At 37.3% G+C, this 22,347-nt stretch overlaps 2 protein-coding genes across 5 annotated transcripts in view; one reads left to right on the top strand and one right to left on the bottom strand.

Moving 5' to 3' along the window:
- The window catches only part of SMAP1 (small ArfGAP 1), a 198,770-nt gene extending 177,667 nt beyond the window's left edge, over positions 1-21,103 (top strand). For 3 of the 4 annotated variants that reach the window (XM_030809387.1, XM_030809388.1, XM_030809389.1), the window contains 4 exons: positions 11,671-11,795; positions 16,005-16,176; positions 17,068-17,375; positions 19,322-21,103. In XM_030809387.1, the coding sequence (XP_030665247.1) occupies positions 11,671-11,795; positions 16,005-16,176; positions 17,068-17,375; positions 19,322-19,456 (740 nt within the window). In that variant the 3' untranslated portion in view covers positions 19,457-21,103. Of the gene's footprint in view, positions 1-11,670; positions 11,796-16,004; positions 16,177-17,067; positions 17,376-18,465; positions 18,554-19,321 lie in introns of all 4 variants that reach the window. The other variant, XM_030809391.1, reaches the window with a different exon arrangement.
- B3GAT2 (beta-1,3-glucuronyltransferase 2) overlaps positions 16,355-22,347 on the bottom strand; it is a 98,513-nt gene continuing 92,520 nt past the window's right edge. Inside the window, exons 3-4 of the mRNA XM_003271096.3 lie at positions 20,915-21,063; positions 16,355-20,834 (exon numbers count right to left, since the gene is read on the bottom strand). Of these exons, the coding sequence (XP_003271144.1) occupies positions 20,748-20,834; positions 20,915-21,063 (236 nt within the window). The 3' untranslated portion in view covers positions 16,355-20,747. The remainder of the gene's footprint in view (positions 20,835-20,914; positions 21,064-22,347) is intronic.

Raw genomic sequence — 22,347 nt, 5'->3', positions numbered from 1 at the left:
ATATATGCACCCAATACAGGAGCACCCAGATTCATAAAGCAAGTCCTCAGTGACCTACAAAGAGACTTAGACTCCCACACAATAATAATGGGAGATTTTAACACCCCACTGTCAACATTAGACAGATCAATGAGACAGAAAGTTAACAAGGATACCCAGGAATTGAACTCAGCTCTGCACCAAGTGGACCTAATAGACATCTACAGAACTCTGCACCCCAAATCAACAGAATATACATTTTTTTCAGCACCACACCACACCTATTCCAAAATTGACCACATAGTTGGAAGTAAAGCTCTCCTCAGCAAATGTAAAAGAACAGAAATTATAACAAACTGTCTCTCAGACCACAGTGCAATCAAACTAGAACTCAGGATTAAGAAACTCACTCAAAACCGCTCAACTACATGGAAACTGAACAACCTGCTCCTGAATGACTACTGGATACATAACGAAATGAAGGCAGAAATAAAGATGTTCTTTGAAAACAATGAGAACAAAGACACAACATACCAGAATCTCTGGGACACATTCAAAGCAGTGTGTAGAGGGAAATTTATAGCACTAAATGCCCACAAGAGAAAGCAGGAAAGATCCAAAATTGACACCCTAACATCACAATTAAAAGAACTAGAAAAGCAAGAGCAAACACATTCAAAAGCTAGCAGAGGGCAAGAAATAACTAAAATCAGAGCAGAACTGAAGGAAATAGAGACACAAAAATCCCTTCAAAAAATTAATGAATCCAGGAGCTGGTTTTTTGAAAAGATCAACAAAATCGATAGACTGCTAGCAAGACTAATAAAAGAAAAGAGAGAAGAATCAAATAGATACAATAAAAAATGATAAAGGGGATATCACCACTCATCCCACAGAAATACAATCTACCATCAGAGAATACTACAAACACCTCTATGCAAATAAACTAGAAAATCTAGAAGAAATGGATAAATTTCTCGACAAACTCACCCTCCCAAGACTAAACCAGGAAGAAGTTGAATCTCTGAATAGACCAATAACAGGCTCTGAAATTGTGGCAATAATCAATAGCTTACCAACAAAAAAGAGCCCAGGACCTGATGGATTCACAGCTGAATTCTACCAGAGGTACAAGGAGGAACTGGTACCATTCCTTCTGAAACTATTCCAATCGATAGAAAAAGAGGGAATCCTCCCTAACACATTTTATGAAGCGAGCATCGTCCTGATACCAAAGCCTGGCAGAGACATAACCAAAAAAGAGAATTTCAGACCAATATCCTTGATGAACATTGATGCAAAAATCCTCAATAAAATACTAGCAAACCGAATCCAGCAGCACATCAAAAAGCTTATCCACCACGATCAAGTGGGCTTCATCCCTGGGATGCAAGGCTGGTTCAACGTATGCAAATCAATAAATGTAATCCAGCATATAAACAGAACCAAAGACAAAAACCACATGATTATCTCAATAGATGCAGAAAAGGCCTTTGACAAAATTCAACAACCTTCATGCTAAAAACTCTCAATAAATTAGGTATTGATGGGACGTATCTCAAAATAATAAGAGCTGTCTATGACAAACCCACAGCCAGTATCATACTGAATGGGCAAAAACTGGAAGCATTCCCTTTGAAAACTGGCACAAGACAGGGATGCCCTCTCTCGCCACTCCTATTCAACATAGTGCTGGAAGTTCTGGCCAGGGCAATCAGGCAGGAGAAGAAAATAAAGGGTATTCAATTAGGAAAAGAGGAAGTCAAATTGTCCCTGTTTGCAGATGACATCATTGTATATCTAGAAAACCCCATTATCAGCCCAAAATCTCCTTAAGCTGATAAGCAACTTCAGCAAAGTCTCAGGATACAAAATCAATGTACAAAAATCACAAGCATTCTTCTACACCAGTCACAGACAAACAGAGAGCCAAATCATGAGTGAACTCCCATTCACAATTGCTTCAAAGAGAATAAAATACGTAGGAATCCAACTTACAAGGGATGTGAAGGACCTCCTCAAGGAGAACTACAAACCACTGATCAATGAAATAAAAGAGGATACAAACAAATGGAAGAATATTCCATGCTCATGGGTTGGAAGAATCAATATCATGATAATGGCCATACTGCCCAAGGTAATTTATAGATTCAATGCCATCCCCATCAAGCTACCAATGACTTTCTTCACAGAATTGGAAAAAACTACTTTAAAATTCATATGGAACCAAAAAAGAGCCCGCATCGTCAAGTCAATCCTAAGCCAAAAGAACAAAGCTGGAGGCATCACGCTACCTGACTTCAAACTATACTACAAGGCTACAGTAACCAAAACAGCATGGTACTGGTACCAAAACAGAGCAATAGATCAATGGAACAGAACAGAGCCCTCAGAAATAATGCCGCATATGTATAACTATCTGATCTTTGACAAACCTGAAAACAAGAAATGGGGAAAGGATTCCCTGTTTAATCAATGGTGCTGGGAAAACTGGCTAGCCATATGTAGAAAGCTGAAACTGGATCCCTTCCTTACATCTTATATAAAAATTAATTCAAGATGGATTAAAGACTTACATGTTAGACCTAAAACCATAAAAACCCTAGAAGAAAACCTAGGCAATACCATTCAGGACATAGGCATGGGCAAGGACTTCATGTCTAAAACACCAAAAGCAATGGCAACAAAAGCCAAAATTGACAAATGGGATCTAATTAAACTAAAGAGCTTCTGCACAGCAAAAGAAACTACCATCAGAGTGAACAGGCAACCTACAAAATGGGAGAAAATTTTCGCAACCTGCTTATCTGACAAAGGGCTGATATCCAGAATGTACAATGAACTCAAACAAATTTACAAGAAAAAAACAAACAACCCCATCAAAAAGTGAGCAAAGGACATGAACAGACACTTCTCAAAAGAAGACATTTATGCAGCCAAAAAACACATGAAAAAATGCTCATCATCACTGGCCATCAGAGAAGTGCAAATCAAAACCAGAATGAGATACCATCTCACACCAGTTAGAATGGCGATCATTAAAAAGTCAGGAAACAACAGGTGCTGGAGAGGATGTGGAGAAATAGGAACACTTTTACACTGTTGGTGGGACTGTAAACTAGTTCAACCATTGTGGAAGTCAGTGTGGCGATTCCTCAGGGATCTAGAACTAGAAATACCATTTGACCCAGCCATCCCATTACTGGGTGTATACTCAAAGGACTATAAATCATGCTGCTATAAAGACACATGCACACGTATGTTTATTGCGGCATTATTCACAATAGCAAAGACTTGGAACCAACCCAAATGTCCAACAACGAGAGACTGGATTAAGAAAATATGGCACATATACACCATGGAATACTATATGCAGCCATAAAAAATGATGAGTTCATGTCCTTTGTAGGGACATGGATGAAGCTGGAAACCATCATTCTCAGTAAACTATCGCAAGGACAAAAAACCAAACACCACATGTTCTCACTCATAGGTGGGAATTGAACAATGAGAACACATGGACACAGGAAGGGGAACATCACACTCCGGGGAGTGTTGTGGGGTGGGGGGAGGGGGGAGGGACAGCATTAGGAGATATACCTAATGCTAAATGACGAGTTAACGAGTGCAGCACACCAACATGGCACATGGATACCTATGTAACAAACCTGCACATTGTGCACCTGTACCCTGAAACTTAAAGTATAATAATAATTAAAAAAAAAAAAAAAAGGGAGGGCCAAATACAGTAAGAGGTTTAGGATTATCTTTTAAAACCATGTTAGTCATTTTAGCAAATTAGCCTAAATACTATTTAACTGTATGAAAAATTAACTGAAAAATAAAAATAAATAGCTCCACTTAGCTCTCAGGCACACTTAAACAAATTGAAAACAACTTAAAGCTTGAAAAGTTTAATATGCTTCAAATTGACATTTGTGACTTGAATTTACTAAAATAAGACATGTGAGTTGATGTTACAAATCAAGTGTTGTGTTTTAATATAAAGAAATTCCAAGTAATAATAAAAATTAAGGAGAAAACTTTAAATGGTTTCTTGAGTAGAAAATAAAAAGGGTTCTTTGATCAACATGGAAATTTAGAAAGGTTTAAGAAGTTTTGCCATTAAGGAGAGAATCACTTCGTATCATGGAAGCAGCCTTCTTTAAACAGTGCTGTTTCCACTTTAAATTCATCACTGGTTATGATGAAGCTTCACTAGTTATGGAAGAAGAATTAGATTTGGGAGTTTTCATTGTAGCAATGGTGTACTACAGGTAGAAGGTTCATGCTCAGTCAAAAATGGTAATGAAAAACAGCCATTTGTCACATTCTTATCTGCCTTAAACTGGATTAGTAATACATAAAATCTCATGTTGCTCTTTGACATTTTTTCTTATTTGTGCAAATAGATTATGACCAGCTAATGCCTCTGACATTCAAGTAAAGGATGAATTCAATTAATATTTATTGAGCACCAGCAGAGTCCATGCAACACTGGTAAACACCAGAAGATGCAGGTCTGTGTGTTTATAGTAGCGCAAGAGGGGGATGGGGCTGCTGTCCAGAAACTGGAAGACAGAATTATCATTGAGGGAAAAGATGGGATTGTCTAAGAGAACTGGTTGTGAGAATTCAGTTGGAAATCTGGATTAATGCTCAAATTCCAATTTAAATTCCATTTTCCTTAATTCAGAGGTTGATTTTTTCTTGCTGCTGCTAGAGGAGAATAAAATAAGTTTATTTTGTGCTATGCAAACTTATTTCACGTAAAATCTAATGTTTTATGGAGATCACCTTTAGAGTGAATAACAGTTGGAAAAGATAAGCAAATGCCCAGATAAATGCAGCTTTTAGAGCTGTACCTTTGTAGAGGATCTTATGATTTAAAACCCATCTGTCTCTTATCATAGGGCACACAAGTGCTATGTTAGGACAGTTGGAACAGATTAGCAGGAGGGTAAGATATGGCTCCGACCAGTGAGGTAGCAGATAGAATAGTCCTGGGAGGTGCTGTGACAACAGTGATGCAGTAAGCTTTAGACAGAGGGGCGCTCTCCAGACATAAATGTGTCTCCCACATTTATGATTGAGAGAAAGAATTCCAGCCTCACTGTACTTGTTCACCTGGAAAGGGGAAGCCCTGGTGTAGGGATTCTAGTTAAGAAGCAGTTGTAATCTCATAGGCAGATAGTTGCGTGGAAGCTGTGAAAACAGAGGAAGAGGAGCCAGTCCAGGATATTGGTAGCAATGGCTGTGGAGTCTTCAAGGAGAATGTGGCTCTAAACTCTAAGAGAGGCGATTTTACAGGAGGAAGGATCAGCTAGGGCTAAATGTGCTGGTGGTAAGTAGGATGAGGACTGAAAAGGATTAACTACTATTTGTTTTCCGCATGGCTCTGCTGTCACCAAGAAATCCTCCCATAACCTGTGTTTGGAAAGCATTTCAATTAGTCATGTATTGAGTATGTGCTTTGTGCCAGGCATTAAATTAAGGAGGCAGCTGCACTCTTCCTGGTGATGAAGCAGGTGGGACTGGTCATGGCTCTGAGTTATAAAAGTGGTGCCAGCGAGGAGTAAAGAGGCTTCTGGAGTACTGGGGCATGCCTGTTCAGCCTAAGAACATTCCAGTGCCATAAAAACTAAAAATGAAAAGGATAAGATGCTTGGGAAGGCTTCTACTTTGCAGCCCCTGGATTAGCGGAACATTTGGAGGTAGGGTTGGTAGGCCTGACTGACCCGCTGTGTGTGGTATGGCCTGCAGTGGAGGTGGTGCTGGGTGTTGTGGGCTCAGGAGTCATCCTGTGCCTCAGAAAGGAGCTTGTGCCAAGTACTATGCCTGGGCTGGGTAGTGAAGCCAGCCCCTGCCCTCAGGGCACTATTTTAGGGAGGTAGGTCAATGGTCATGTAAATTATTGTAACTCTGGGTAGGGAATGGGCACCTGTTTCTGCCTGAGAACACCAGCAAACATTTCTCAAACTGGTTATAGCAGTTGAGTTTTCCGGGTGCACCACTGAGACCCGTGTTGAAGTCCTAGGCTTACTGTGCAGATTCCCTCCAGGTGAGGTAAGGATTAAACTGAGATACTTTATTGATCAGAGTATCTGGCACACAGTACTTAAATCAATATTAGTGTTTAAACTTATATGAAAATATGAAGGGTTGTATTCTTATTTCCTTTTAGTTTTAGTTTATAAAGTCACTTGGAATGCGCCAAGGGGAAGACAATATTGTTAATACTTTATTTGCCTTATCCTCATTTGGATTATTGGTGTCAGATGAATTCTGGTATAGTTACAATTAATAGAGTCATTTGGCTCACTTCCCATATTGAGGATTTTTAGGTGGCAAGAGACCTGGCCCTCATGACTTTGTCATATTTGAAATGTTACCTCTTTCTAACATCTCTCAGTGTCATGATGTGAAGTGGGCCAGTGATTGCATGCTGGGAATGCCTTCTGTTCTTGGAAGTTGTAGCACTGATTTTAATAATTTTTTTCTGCAGCTGAAAACATTTTAACCTTTTCCTGTCAGTTTCTCATATGTGGGTAGTTAAAAACATTCATCTATCAATTCAGTTCCCAAATAAGACACCAGCCTAACATCTTAAGGTAATGAAGAAAGAAAATACTTACCACAAGCTACTTAACTGTAGGTTTGATGTCTTGCCTTTAAGATGGAAATCCCATCTTCATTTTACTGCATTGTCCTAATTTCTTCTGTTTGCTCATTGCCTTTTCAAGGGGTCCTTTGTGCTTCATTATCGTTCTTTATGATGTTCCCAGCTGAATTTCCTCCATTTGCCCTAGGCTTTTCTTGTACTGTGGATCTCCCATTATTTTTATTGTCCACCAGCTACTGTTTTTGCATACTAATTAAAGGGGCACTGCTGCCTCCTGCTGCTCTCACCATCATTCTGTAGCTGAGCAAGGTGCATGTCTACGGTGAATTCTGATTAGTTTTCACAGACATCCCCTAATCTCTTAGAAGGCACTGTGTGGTCTGATGTTCTGTCTCCCCTGAAAGAGGAAGTTTCCGTGTGTGTGTGTGTGTGTGTGTGTGTGTGTGTGTGACTGTACATGTGTGTGCATGCACCAACGAGGTATAACCCATGTTGATTTAAATGTTTTTCTTACATTATGGTGATTTACACTATTTAATTTGAATAAGCCTTATGCTTTCTAAATGTTAAAGTTATTTATCTGAATAACTGTTTTCAACGTCTTGGTATTTTCTTGATTTTGTGGCCTCTGAGCTTTTATTAATCAGCAAAGACCATGTCATTAGTGGGCCCGTGATCAAAAGGATGCATTTAACTCCTAATAATTTGTGAATATTCTTAGTTGACCAAGGCCTCATTATATCCTACAGTTGCTTCCAGGAGCCCAGTTTGCTCACTGATGACCATATCCACCTGAATCCCTCCCTAAAAACTGAAAAGATACTGGTGTCAGTACAGGATAGTGGAGTGGGGACATGATGAGGAAAATTTTGAGTGTGGCACCAAATGATTTTTAGACTCTTTAAGTAACTGCTTCTCAAACTTAGTACAAATAATTATAAACTATTTTAAAGTTGTTTTTTAATTTTCAGAACTTTAAGTGATTTGTTTATAATTAGGTGCAGTTGAAATTACATGGCTTTTGATGAAATGTGGTTTAAAGAAAAGAGCACTAGTCTAGGTGTGAGAAGACTCTGTTCTAGTACAAATTTTGCTGCTTAAAAAGGTGAATGACATTGAGGAAGTCTTTTCATTGCTCTGTGTCCTAGTTGGTATAACTGGAGATAATGGAAGGAGATGCCCTTCTCATCTTGCTTGGGGACAAAAATGATAACATGTAAACATTTCTTTAAAAACATCCAGGATGAATGTGATGTTTATAATGATGGTAATGATAATGAGTCTTTAATTGTCCTTTTTAAACACTGAAAATTAAAAACACAATGACCTTCAAAATGAATGGAAGCAATCCCTTTTAAATAATGTGTTAAGCAAGCTAAATGTTGTAAGTAAAATTAGCAACTATTAAAAACCCATTGGGAACTTGTATTTACCAATTTTGCAAGACTGAGAAGTTTTCATTTAGGGTAAGAATTTGTTTTTTCAACAATTCTGTGAATGCATAGCTTTGATAGTAACTAGAAAAATTGATGGCTGTGAAATCCAGAACCCACCATTAAGGGATCACGTGGGGAGAAGATGGAGTAGAGACAAAAGAGGGGCAGGTATGTTGCAGATGGTGAGAGCAGAGAGCAGTCACTTATGCTCATCACAAGGATGCTGTGTAGAGAAAAATCTTGGTGAGGCCTGGCAGAAAGTTCCTTACCTCAGGTTTTTGGGGAATATGGAAAAGTCTTCCTTAATCAATTGAAAACAGTGCCAGCCTTGCCACAAAGATTGCTGTCCCTAAGCAGGTGCTTCCTCCGTCTCATTCTAAAAAGGATTCCGAAGTCCCTCAGACTTACCTTGTGAATTGACTTCATGACAGCTCTATTAACCATGGTGGCTGGTTACAGAGAGATCACAACTTTGTTGTTTGTGTGAAATGCCAGAAATTTCAAGAGGCTAATTTTAATATAGTAATAATAATAAAAAGCACATGGAAAGAGAATATGGACTTGTTTATAGTGCAGTGGTAAAAACAGAATTCAAGTTACATTGCAGTGAATGGACATGAGCTGTGTAGACTTTATATAGAGGAATGTTCTGTTTTTATGGTGAAAATCTGGAAACTACCTAAATTCTCTTGAGTCACACATGGAATAAATAAATTATTATAGGCACATGCAGTATCACAGAATGCAAATCCCCTACCTATACATACATAATTTTATATAAAGAAGACTATTTTTGTATGATCCTATATACATTGTTTTTAAACTTGTGGTAAAACACACATAAAATTTACCATTGTAAATATTTTACAATATATAATCAGTGGCATTAAGTACATTCACATTGTGCAACTGTCACCACCATCTATGGTGGGTACTTTTAGTTTCTTCATTTTTGCATGGTTTGAATCTTTTACAAGAATGTGTTGCTTTTACAGTAAACATTGAATAAGATTACAGTCTAAGACTTTGCTCCTGCTCTGTGACACTGGACAAGTTATTAGTCACATATGTGATACTAAAGGGGGTTAAAGGTAAAATAAGACTTCAGAAACCAAGTAATGTGCTGTGTGTTGTTTTATGGATTAGAAAATATGTTGCTAGATACCAAATGTGGTTTAGATTTGAAAGTATAAGTAAATATTCTGAGAGGAGTCTAAGGTACTAAGTAGAACAGACTTAAAATTTCTGAAAGCTGTACAGTTTATAAAAGTAATAAGACACAGCATTGGCTTGTAGTGGATGAACTTTGTGATTCTCACTAAATGCATCCTGGGCACACTGGTGTTCTGTGAACTAGATTGACATGTGCTATAGTAAAAAGCAATTGATAGTATTTTCTCAGTTTGCCAAAAAATCAACGGGATTTTCTCATGTTAAATTTTTTTTTTCCATTAATTTGTCTGATTTTGTTAACTACTACTTAATAAAGTAAAAACAACTGTAACGGAAAAACTGGAAATAGTTGCTTATATTCAGCTTGTCACCGTTTTTTTTCCTTTTATTTTGGTTGTAGTTTACATTGTTTTAGAGGACATGTGCTTCTATTTGAGTTTAAATTTTATAAACATATAAAATTTGTACATAAATATATATACATTTTATATATAATTATATTTGCAGCTAATAAAGTGCTTCCTCAATTCATGTGATAGAATGAAACATGTCTAATTGATGATGATATTTGCCCATCTCTAACTCTGTAGCTCACGAGTTAAAGCACCACTGGCTTATATGTCATTATTATTGGACTTTCTTTACCGAAGTGCAGATACAAACAAAAAAGGTATTCTTTAGTTGTGTTTTTAAACCTAGAATGCCTTGTCCCTTTAAAATACCACTTTATTTCTGGCTGATATTTATATAATGTACTATACATCATGTAAATGGGGTATGGAATGAACTGGAAAACAAAGTAGCGCTTTAAGGAGGTCTAACTTTAAACTGAATATTGCCATTTGAAAGGGTTAGAAATGAAAAAAATTATTTTCATGTATGAGTCTTAATTCTTTGATAGTTGTCTCAGTTTAAAATTCTATATAAATTATAATCTATGTACATTGTTTTATTGCTTCACCATTTAATTGTCCATAGTACTTGATACAGATATAACATGTATAATACATATCAATATATTTCTTTTAATGGTTGTGATAATGTGATATCACTGAAAATGACTTGAAAAATTTGCAGTTGAATAACTTCCAGATTAACCTAATTTGGGCTTTACACACTCTTTTGTAAATTAAATAGCAAAAAATATTTTATCGTGATTATGTGTTAATAATTCTTTGTAACTGAAGCTTAAACAGGGAAATAAAAGATACCAATTTCTATAGTTATACTTGGAAAAAGACAAGAACTCTCTAAGTTTCTGTGGATTGTGGTGGAAATATGAATGAGATGGTAGATCCTCCATTGAATTTGTCAGTATTTGAGTATCTACTTTGTGCAAGATACCCCATTCATTGTTGAAAAGGTTTTTAAAGATGACAGATTTCCCTTTGATGAGAGTATGGTCTACCAAAGAGGGATCAAATGAGACTGTAAATTGTTAAGATAGAAGGTTAATTAGGCTATAACTCTGAAGAGGCTGGAGTCGTGATGCTCTGAACTGTTACTTGGTTGTGGTTACAGAAAACTGAACCTTGTGAGATGTTCCAGTCCTGGAGTGCTGTGCATGCAAACTCAACCCACAGCACTCCACTTCAGCTCCTGCCGCCGGCCCTTACAAATGTTCACGAACATAAAAAGGGGATATAAAACAAACCGGTTTTGAATTCTTGAAATTACAGTTTTAAAAACTGTTTTTTAATTTGAATTTTTAAGTAGGAAGCTCTGTCAGAGTCCCTTTCCCTGTACAGTGCAGTGGCTTGGTACAGCCATCACTAAAAGTGGCTGTGCTGGAATAAAGAAAGGACTTATTTTGGAGTTTTATGGATGCTTCCTGTAGAATCAGTTTAAGTATTGTATGTGTGTTTTCTTTTTTGTATCTAGTTTTCTTCCATGTTGTGACTTCAAAACATAACATTTCAGATGTTTTAGATCATCAAAACTTATTTCCATGGTAGGTAAAAATGATATTATCTCCAAAACACACACACCCTCACACATACATTTATGGAGAGGGATTATTAATGAGTGTGGTATCAAATTCCACCTTAGCCCCTTATCTCAAAAGTAGTTTTTACCTCATAAGGCTATGAGGATTAAATGAGTTGATACATGTTAAGTACCCAGAACAGTGCCTGGCATATAGGAAGCACCATAAAAATCTATGATCTTATTAAAAAAAATTAGGGTGCAAAATAATGTGAATAGTATGATACCATTGGTTAAAAAGGAGGTTTGGATATATATCTAGAAACCAGTGGATAAAGAATATTTCTGGGGGAATCAACAAAACTGGAAATGGTTTCTTTGGGAAAGGGGACCTGGGGTGGGTAGGAGAACAAATGTTTTACCAACTTTTGAACTGTTCTTTTTTTTTAACCATATATCAATTTTTAAAATAATGCCATGTTTCAAGTAATTTAAGATACGCTACATTAAGACGAGAATCTATATTCTTTTCAGATGGCCCTGCTGTGGCACCAGTGACCAATGGGAACACAGCGGTGCCACCCCTGAACGATGATCTGGACATCTTTGGACCGATGATTTCTAATCCCTTACCTGCAACTGTCATGCCCCCAGCTCAGGTATGTGATAAGAATATGGTTCTATATGGTCACTGCTTATTTCCTTTTTGAAAAGTTTCAAAATTTCAATTTTGGAAGAATTGTTTCTGAACAGTAACTGATTTAAAAGTCTCCTGTTCTTTAGGCCAGGGTTTTGCAAACTAAGCCAGCAGCTTGTTTTTGCAAATAAAGTTTTATTGGCACACAGCCGCTCCCACTGGTTTACATACTGTATGTGGCTGCTTTCCTGCTACAAAAGGAGATTAACAAGAGAGAACGTATAGCCCACAAAACCTAAAATATTCACTGTCTTTAAAGTTCTAACCCTTGCTTTAGGGAAACAACAGTATTTAGAATGAACAAGTGGAAAAACCCTGACTACCTCAACTTTCCTGAGATCAACAAGGTCACTTACTTCAGAGCTTTCAAAACTGTGGCTGTTTGTAAATATTGACTGCAGAAGTTCTAGCAAATTCAGTACTCATTGTCTTTTTAAAATAAAGGTAAAATGAAGGTAAATTATGTTTTAAGTTAGCCTTAAAATCTACCTTGCTTTTTTTTTTAAGTGATTTTTAAAAAATCTAGAACAGTAATAATAATGATTGGGATATTTTAAAAGTATTAATGGTGAAGAAATTTTGAATTGCCTTCTTAACATTACATGGAATTTTTGTAATGTGAACTATATGAACTTTCAGGAAACAAATTACTCTTAAGCATACAACATTAAGATTCTATCTTAAGTTTATACTTTACAAATAAACAACCAGTTTGTGCAGCATAATTTTTGAGATAAAATATTTCCTTTTCCATAGAAAAACTGAGTCAAATCTGAATTGTTCTGATAGACAGTTTTAATAAGAAAAAGTCAATGTCTTATAATAAGGCTAGTAACATATTTCTGTTGCACATATTTATTGTTATTATGATAGTCATTATATAGTTACCATTAGAATGGAACAAGTAGATGTCTTAGGAATAATTAAATGGATTTTTATCAAAATTGTCTGCAGCAGTAGTGTTTATTTTCAGCAAATAGCTTATTTTATGGCTTTGCCCCTTCTTCCCCTCCTGTAACACACATAAAAAAGAGAGTATTGTTACTGTTATTTCAATGAACATTAATTACCTTACAAATTGGTACAGGCATAGGGGTACCTGTGACAAAATTGTCTAATATTGTGTCTTTGGAAAGAAGTATTTAGGACATTTGACAATCAGAATGTGAAAAGCCATTTATTTTTAGTCTAGCATTGTAGTGCGGCTGTTACACCTGCTAGACTTACTGAGCACTGTCACTGGAGTCTGACAGTTGCTTTGCAGCTGCTTAAGAGAGTTAGAACCCATCTCTGAGGTTTCAGTGTACTTCACGTGTTCTGTTCTGTATTAAAGCAGCAAGTAGAACAATGCAGACTTCGTTTAATTCTTAAGCACAAGTAGTGCCATGACAAGGAGTGTAGCCTCTGGCTTTAAGAGGGGTGGCAGCTGGCCTTCAGACTTTAGGCATTCTGAGCAGTACCTGGTAGGACATGATTTTTAAAATCATATCTAATACTTCTTTTGGAACACTGTTATGTTGAGCACTGGTTAGATTGTACCAGTTATGTTGAGCCCTGTAAACTATTTGGTGAACAGTAGTATCTTTCGTCTAAACTTCATGTAGAGATTAAAATCCAGATGTATTTGGCCAGGCATGATGGTTCACGCCTGTAATCCCAGGACTTTGGGAGGCTGAGGTGGGTGGATCACCTGAGGTCAGGAGTTCAACACCAGCCTGGCCAACATGGTGAAACCCTGTCTGTACTTAAAATACAAAAATTAGCTGGGCTTGGTGGCGTGCGCCTGTAATCCCAGTTACTCGGGAGGCTGAGGCAGGAGAATTGCTTGAACCCGGGAGGCGGAGGTTGCAGTGAGCCGAGATCACGCCATTGCACTCCAGCCTGGGGGACAAGAGTGAGACTTCATCTGAAAAAAACAAACAAACAAACAAAAAAAAATCCAGACATATTTTCAAAATAATGCCTTGAAAATGGGGGATGGTGCTGAAACTACAGATTTTATGCATATATTGCTACCATGTAATTTACTCATTTTGTTGGGTTTTTAATACATGAAGTCGAGCTCAAACTAGTTGTGGACACCAAGATTTTGAATTCTTCTGAACCCTGTATTCTTTTACTCCTTGTGTTATTTTCTGAGTATATACAAATTCTAGTAAAATATTTTCTAACTTATTAATATGAAATAGATTGATTTTACCCTCTGCCTTCCCGTCTGGGGTCTAGTCTTTCTTAAAGGGGTTAGAAATACTTAGCTGACAGAAGTGTGCCTGTGTTTTGGGGGCTGGAGAGGAACAGTTCCAGAGTCTTCATTGTTGACATGGAGAAACCCCTTTCCTGTTCTTACATATACATGTACATATAATATACATATACTATACATATACATATACATATACTATACATATACATACCCATACCCATACCCATACCCATACCCATACCCATATACCAACAGTACCTAGACATACACAAGGGCTGAGTCCTGTTTTTTCTTGGTTAAGCCCTTGGGTCCCAGAAGGCCAGAGAGCCTTCAGTTAGATGCTCTGCAGCTTCCTGAAGTGTAAAATGAGAGGCAGAATTTGTTCCCCTTTTATCCTGGGGTCGTAGTGCTGGTGAATGGAACACCAAAAAGTAAGTGGACATTTGAGTGCTTACTAGTCCTGCTGATTGCTTTGGCTGTTTTTAGACTGTGTCCTTGTTGAGGTAGATGTTTCATATGATGATGTTTACAGTATGTATTAGGCTGCTCTACAATCAGAGTGGAATCATAGCTTCCCAACATTTTGGGTTTTCTTATAGTTCTCTCTTATCCACAGGGAATAGACCCCAGGGTTTTCAGCAGACTTTTAGGTTGAACAGATACTAAGTGTGATAAAAAGATCCCTTAGTGATGTAGTTGCTTTGTTTTATAAACAATATTAATAATAAACACCAAGTACTTAATCCAACCATTGTGCAAAACACTTCTTGTGATCAAGCTTATCCCCAGTTTACAGGGGAGAGACTGAAAGGAGAAGTTAAGTAACATGTCTGAGTGTACCACAGAAAGTCGTGGGGGCAGGCTCTAGTCCTGGCAGACAGGCTGCAGCCCATGCTTTCAGCGCTATGATCTGCTGCTTCATTGGTAGCTTAGATATATTTTATTCAAGGGTATTGTGATCTTTAGCATTCCATGATATCTAATTTCTTACGTATTTGAATTTTTGGAAAATTAAGTGGCTTTTTGTCACTTAAAATTCCTGCTTAGTCATAAGATTCAAAATACTGTTCTGTGTACTTTATAAGGACAGTGTTTGGATGGTAACTTATTACATGGTGTTCTAGGAGGACATTAAACGTTTGAATTTAATTTCCACTTGCAACTCACCTTATTCTCTAGTTTGAGAAGAATCAGCCAGCTTTTACTAGTCTTCATAGAATTCTTTGGAACTCTTTTCATATTCAAAACAAGTCCATATAACATGTGAGTGTGATTTAATGTTTAATGACTACGGAGATGATTAAGGTTAGCAGTTGTGATTGTATAATACTGTGTGCAAGATATGAGATTAAGTGAAAATGTTGGTTTTATATTAAATATCTACATGTTTATTTGTATTTGTGTTCATTTGCCCCCTTGTCCAAAAGTGAAGGGCAGGAGGATATGTTGAGACTATGGATGGTCAAAGTTTTGCTGTACCTTCATTTCTGGATAGATTAGAAGCAGTCTAATATTGTAGTTAAAACTGATTAGATAGATGTATAAAAATCCTATGATTCAGGTTTTGAAAAGATAAAACCTTTTAAGTAGCCATTGCAAATCCTCTTACAGTCTGTTGTAGTTGTAGAAATGTTCTTTATTCCAAAGGATACCAGTTTCTTGAAGCAGTGGTTGCTATGGAGTGGTGGTCCTCTCGTCTGTAACTATTGTTGAGCCCCAGGATTTGATGAGCAAAAACTTGGCGTCACCTTAGGTAGTAAATGCAACTTACTGTGAAAATGCTTCAGTCTACCTACATTAACAGATTCAAATTAAGAAGTACTGTCTTGACTGTAGATGTTTTTGTATGGGCTTGTAAGTGATCCTCTTGAATGGCACCATTTTACCTTCTACATTTGGATTTTAAGTAATGGATAAGCTGCGCTTTACTATGCAGAATTTGATAGCTGATTGTGGTGTTTGTCTCAGGGGACACCCTCTGCACCAGCAGCTGCAACCCTGTCTACAGTAACATCTGGGGATCTAGATTTATTCACTGAGCAAACTACAAAATCAGAAGAAGTGGCAAAGAAACAACTTTCCAAAGACTCCATCTTATCTCTGTATGGCACAGGAACCATTCAACAGCAAAGTACTCCTGGTAATGAATTTTGATATCTGCTTTCAGTGACATTACTAGAAGTACATCCTTTGTAATTATAATAAGATCAATTATATATCTTTTATTGTTCCATGTCGTGAGTGCTTTTGTTGTTGCAGTTTATACAACTATGAAGCCGAAATGAATGAGCATTAGAATTAAAAAATTAAGAGGCATGTACAGGATTCACAGAACTTTATTTGGAATTAACAAGCTGTTCATAGATCACTAACTGTTGTTTCAGAAGCTTATAGAACACGGATTATCTCTGATGAATTATTGAAACTTGATTTGCATGAAGTTTATGACTGCGTATAGTATATTTTCTCTGCAGGTGAACAGTCTTTAGTTACCACATGGATTAAAAAAATCTATGAATTTTTTTGTAATCATAAAATATTAGCATAAGGCTTATTGTTTACAGAGTTTTAATCTTTCAGACCATTTCCTTTAAAATAATGAGCTGCATTTCACATGTGAGCTAAAATTGTTTGGCAGCCCACTACACCTATTGAAGCGGGATATAGTCAGCTCTCACTTCCCTGTTTGGTACTGGGGGACCAGTGGTACAAGTCAGCAATAAAACAGTGTATGATGTCATGCTACATAGTTTGGTCTTCACAGTGGAAGATATTTTGTGTGGCTGTTGCCTATGACTTACATTTCTTAATTAAATTTACTCAGGTTAATAACGAACTGATTTGTCTGCATCCTAGAAACAACCAGCTCTCAGGGTTTAGGTGTGGGTTGGTCTGAGTAGTAGGAGCAGCCAAACTGGAATTAAAATGTTTGCTGTGAGTAGTTCAGAAAGGCAATTTTTCTGTGATTATAGAGGCGAGTGCAACTACACATGATAGCTCCGTCTTCATTCATTTTCTTTTTGTGGTGCAGGTGTATTTATGGGACCTACAAATATACCATTTACCTCACAAGCACCAGCTGCATTTCAGGGCTTTCCATCGATGGGCGTGCCTGTGCCTGCAGCTCCTGGCCTTATAGGAAATGTGATGGGACAGAGTCCAAGCATGATGGTGGGCATGCCCATGCCCAATGGGTTTATGGGAAATGCACAAACTGGTGTGATGCCACTTCCTCAGAACGTTGTTGGCCCCCAAGGAGGAATGGTGGGACAAATGGGTGCACCCCAGAGTAAGTTTGGCCTGCCGCAAGCTCAGCAGCCCCAGTGGAGCCTCTCACAGGTAGGGGTCATTTACTTTCTGGCTTCTCCCAAATCAAACCAGATTTATTTTCTAAATCTTTTTTTTTTTTTTTAAGTCTAGTGATCTGGCAGAAAGAATTCAATAGGGATAATATGTTATAGGGTCAAAAGTATCTATAAATATTATGAAGTTGTATCAGATAGACAAATGATGTGTTATTATCCCTATTTTAGAGTATTCTGTAAAAAAAAGGTTAAACGTCTTTCATTTCAAATTGTAATGTAACTGTAACGTGAACACCACTGATCTGTTTGCTAATGGCCAGAAATTATCTTAGGCATCACGAGACTCCCTCTCTGCCACCTCTGAGATTAGCACTAAGCTTTATCCAGCTTGCTGGTGGGACGTTTTTACAGTCCACCTAGACAACTAAGAATTTTAGGATCTTTTATTAGAAAAAAAAATCTAGCCTTATATTCTCAAAGCACTATTTTATGATGGCTCTAAGGCTATTTTTCAGGTCAGAAGATTACTGCCCCATGGCTCTCTAAAAATTCTTTTTGTTCAAAAACCTTTGTAAAGTTGTTGTATTTTCTTTTTACATACTCTATAATGACTTTTATGTTTAAAAAGAGTACAAAAAGATTCAATTCCCATAAGGTGTGAACCAGACATCCCCTCATATTATAAAATCCTATTTCTACCTAAGTTAGAGCTAAGATAGAACATTTCTATTTCAGGTGCTGTGTTCTGACTGTTCTCTAGCTGCACAGACAAAGGCTCTTAGAGAGGTTCATGCTCCCACTCTTCTTCCTTTTACACTTCCCATTGATGTTCCTCCAGCATTTTGGCAATCTTGGTTTCTGTTTGGTCACTTGTTTTACCTTTAGAGCATTCAGGGAATAGTCTAGAGTGATTTCTAACATTAGCACAATCACTGTATATCCCAGTTAATTTTGCTACCACCATTTACAAGAATGTAGGTAAAACATTGGTCTCTACCCGCTGGGAATCTAAAAAATTGTATGTGCTAAGTGTCAGTCACATGGTCAACATGCTGAAGCACACCCAGCTCAGGTTAAGGTGCTAGATGAACCAGGAAGGAGTTAATACTGGCTCTTACTTGCAGATAATGCAGAAGGGTGATGCTGTTCTCCAGCACTCCATCAGTGCAATCTACTGGCCAACGACAAGGTGGTTAAAATGTCCTTTAGTAGGTATGAAGACGTGATCTGCTTCTTCAGACACTTATGCCTGATTAGTGATGTAGTTTATGTTAGTGTCTTTGAAACTGTAAATAAGTCAAATGTATTAAATTAAGAACACAGTCTAACTCTGAGTGTAAGTTTTAAACCCACTCACTCTAAAGTAAATCTTGCCTTTCCTTCTCTTATCACCAATTTTGGAAGTAAGAGAATTACAGGGTTAAGATGCTTATATATATATTTGACTCCAGTCTTGAAGAAAAATACATGTAATCTTACACTTTATTGCATACAATGAAAATAAATTTTAGATGTTTATGTTGTTAGATCAGCAAGAGAAATAAATGCTTTATGACCACTTTTAAAATATTTAGGAAGTATATAAGATTTTAATAGAGAATAATAGCTATCATACAAAGTTTATAGGATAATTTTAGACTATTTTACTTCCTAAAATTTTCTTACTCCTTAGTAGTTAAACACAATATCCTAGTGTAGGTGAAAGTTAGTTAGAGTAGCGGACTCATTAAAATCCCAAGATTGCTTTGGTATTTTTTTTAAGTTGTGGTTAATCTTTGGGGAAACTGAATCTAGAAAGTAGATAAAGAAGGGAACAAAGTAGCTATTTGCTTTAAGAAATATTTGTATGGTACGCTGCTTTTATTCCAGTGCTTGGACTAGTTTTCACATTAATGAAAAAATGACCAACTGTGTGGCTAAAGAAACAGGAATTAAAAGTGAAGTAAGCCTCTTGAACTAAGCCTTTTATATGTTTCACAGATGAATCAGCAAATGGCTGGCATGAGTATCAGTAGTGCAACCCCTACTGCAGGTTTTGGCCAGCCCCCCAGCACAACAGCAGGATGGTCTGCAAGCTCATCGGGTCAGACTCTCAGCACACAACTGTGGAAATGAAAACTGCAATACAAGTTTCATCCCGAACTACCACCTGACATTCCTTGCTGAAACGCATCTAGTTCCCCTGTTTATTCATATGCATATTTTTTTCTTTTTACTCATTTGTTCATATTAAGAATGATCTGATTGACCGTGTTGGTCTGTACTGATTCAATTTGATGTGGTGAAAAGCAGGTTGATAAACCATTTTATGTCAAGGGCAGCTTTGCTCATATTTCCCATGATTTCATATACTGCATTATTTGAGAAGCTGCTCAACTTGCAAAATCAGTTTTCCTCTCAATAAAATTATAGCTCTAATGTTTGCATATAAGGGAAGTAGTTATCATGTTAGTAATACCTCTAACAGTATAAACCCCACCCCAAAATTAGCCAGTAATCCTGTAGGAAGGTACTGTATGATCAAATGTTTAATCATATAAATAGAATGTAAATGTCTCACTGAGCGCTGTTTTCTAGTGTATCAAAATTCTTTTATTTCATCATTCACTTCACTGTGCTGTTGTTATGATGTGCTTAACAGGGAACGTGGTTAGTGAAAGGAAGATAAACCTGGATATTACTCCAAAACTTAGTTTAATGAATGTTTAAAGAATTCAAATTTTATCTGCCTCTCTTGTAATTTGGATCTCTTCTTAATGTACATAGTGCTAACATGAAGACCTTTTCTGCACTATATGCAAACAGGGTAACTAAAAGCCACTTTCAATCCTTGAAGGTATATCCAGGTTTATGACAGTAATTGTGTTTACATTTTATGGTGCCTAGTATTGACAAAATGTTATTTCCCTATATTAAACAGATGACTCCATAGGCCTTTTCATTTGTGGGTTTTTATTTCCGATGATGTATACTGCCACTAACCTTCCAAAAATTACTTAGTGTTGCAAAGTCAGGAATCAGGAACGTTTAGCTGACAAAATACTTGTCTGTTTTAAAAACCTGTTCAAGTCTACCAATTGTAAGGGCAGATTGGAGAAAAAGAAAAAATATGTAATATACTCAGAGTGGTATCTTGCAGTATCGGCACTGTACAAAAATCTTCCAATTTAGTTGTAGAGAAAACATGCAGAACAAATGAAGACAAAACATACATTTTGTACCAACCATCCAATTAGCTTATGTTAACTGACAAGCTCCATTTAAACAGATGTCCATCAGATGACAAGAAAGGCTGTTGTACTGAAGTAAAACAAACAATACCTGAATGCTCTGCAGCCTAAACTCCAAACATCCTCTTCCATATGGATCCACTGGCTGGGCAAACTGCACCAGTTGCTGCTTCAATTTATACCTCAATTTTCACTGTGTCCAGGTGGTACTTTGGCTCGTTGGCTAGATTAACCTTCTCTGTCCGAGTGTGCCACACGAGAACCTAAAGGGGAAGGAAATAGCTTGGGTAGCGCACTCTTCATGCTGACACTCGAGGTCAGGCAGCACAAGTGTAATGAATACCTTAGTGCAGTTATTTGCTTTTGGTTCCAGTTCTTCGACTGTTGTTATCTGTTTGAGAAAGTCAGATTCTTGCATCCCTGGCTGGGATCCACGACGCTTAAATACAGCTTTTGGATTGGACAAAATGACTTGAAGACTTACAGCAAATCCTTTGTGAAAAATAAACAAAAAAAAAGAGAGACTTTAAAATACTGGTGTACTTCTCTTTTTTCTGTATAATTTTGGTCACATCATGACAGTTTTTAAAATACCTACTGTGTGTCAGGTCTTGGTTTACAAAGTTGAATAGGAACATTACCTGTATTACAGTCTCAAAGGAAAATCAGTCATTACAATATTTTACATTCTGTGTAAAATAAAGGTGTGCACAGGAGCATCTATGCAAAATAGGAAGTTTAGTCTGTTGATAATAAAGGGTGAATTTTATAAGCTGCTGTTTCACAGTGCTCATCAACCCCCCACATTTGCCACTCTGGGAATAACTAAGAAATAAATGCAGCTGAAAAACATACATGCTTACCTAACTACACGTGGGATATGAGACCACATGCCCAGCTCTCCTGCCTGCCCTGTAATAATTATGTATGCTTCCTTAAATTCAGCACTGCTTGGATTCATTTTGCATTTAGAAGAGGGAGCAACGAAGTAAAGCAAATTAGCTAGAAAATGAATCATACCTAATTTTTAATCATCTGGTTTATATTTTAATTCGGTTCAATCTAAAAAGGGTATGTGGGGCAGAAATCAGTGCAGGAGATATCAGGCCATCATCTGATAGTTTTTTTTGGTATTTCATTTACCAAAAATAAGTGTAAATTATTTTCTTCAATGGTTTGGTCATACGAAAAATCATTACTGGCTGGGCACAGTGTCTCACATCTGTAATCTCAGCACTTTGGGAGGCCAAGGCAGAAGGATCACGAGCCCAGGAGTTCAAGACCAGCCTGGGCAACATAATGAGACCCTGTCTCTACAAAAAATACAAAAATTAGCTGGGTGTCGTGGCACGTGGTGCGTGCCTGTAGTCCCAGCTACTTGGGAGGCTGAGGTGGGAGGATTGCCTGAGCCTCTGAGGTTGCGGCTGCAGTGAGCTATGACTGTGCCACTGCAACTCCAGCCCGGGCAACAGAATGAGGCCCTGTCTCAAAGAAAAAAGAATCATTAGTATTTAATCTGTAGTTTAGCAAACTGTTTAAAGCTCAACCATTGAAGCACTCTACAATTGTTTTTGCCATCTCAGCAAGTAATAATTGTTTTGAAGGTCTGAAGCCCTGGGTCTCTTTTTCCTTAGTGACTAAGGAGATACTGTGAAGTCAGGCACCCTCCCAGAGTTGAAGCTCTGAGGACCAACCCCCAAAACATTTCTCAGCAACTTTTGCCCTTCTCTACATTAAATGAGTTGATTTATGATTCAGTTTGCAAAGTAATACTAA

Source organism: Nomascus leucogenys, chromosome 3 (assembly GCF_006542625.1).
Source record: "Nomascus leucogenys isolate Asia chromosome 3, Asia_NLE_v1, whole genome shotgun sequence".
NCBI classification, from domain to species: domain Eukaryota; kingdom Metazoa; phylum Chordata; class Mammalia; order Primates; family Hylobatidae; genus Nomascus; species Nomascus leucogenys.
Note: the sequence above shows the minus strand (reverse complement) of the source record. Positions and strands in the feature narration are given on the sequence as shown.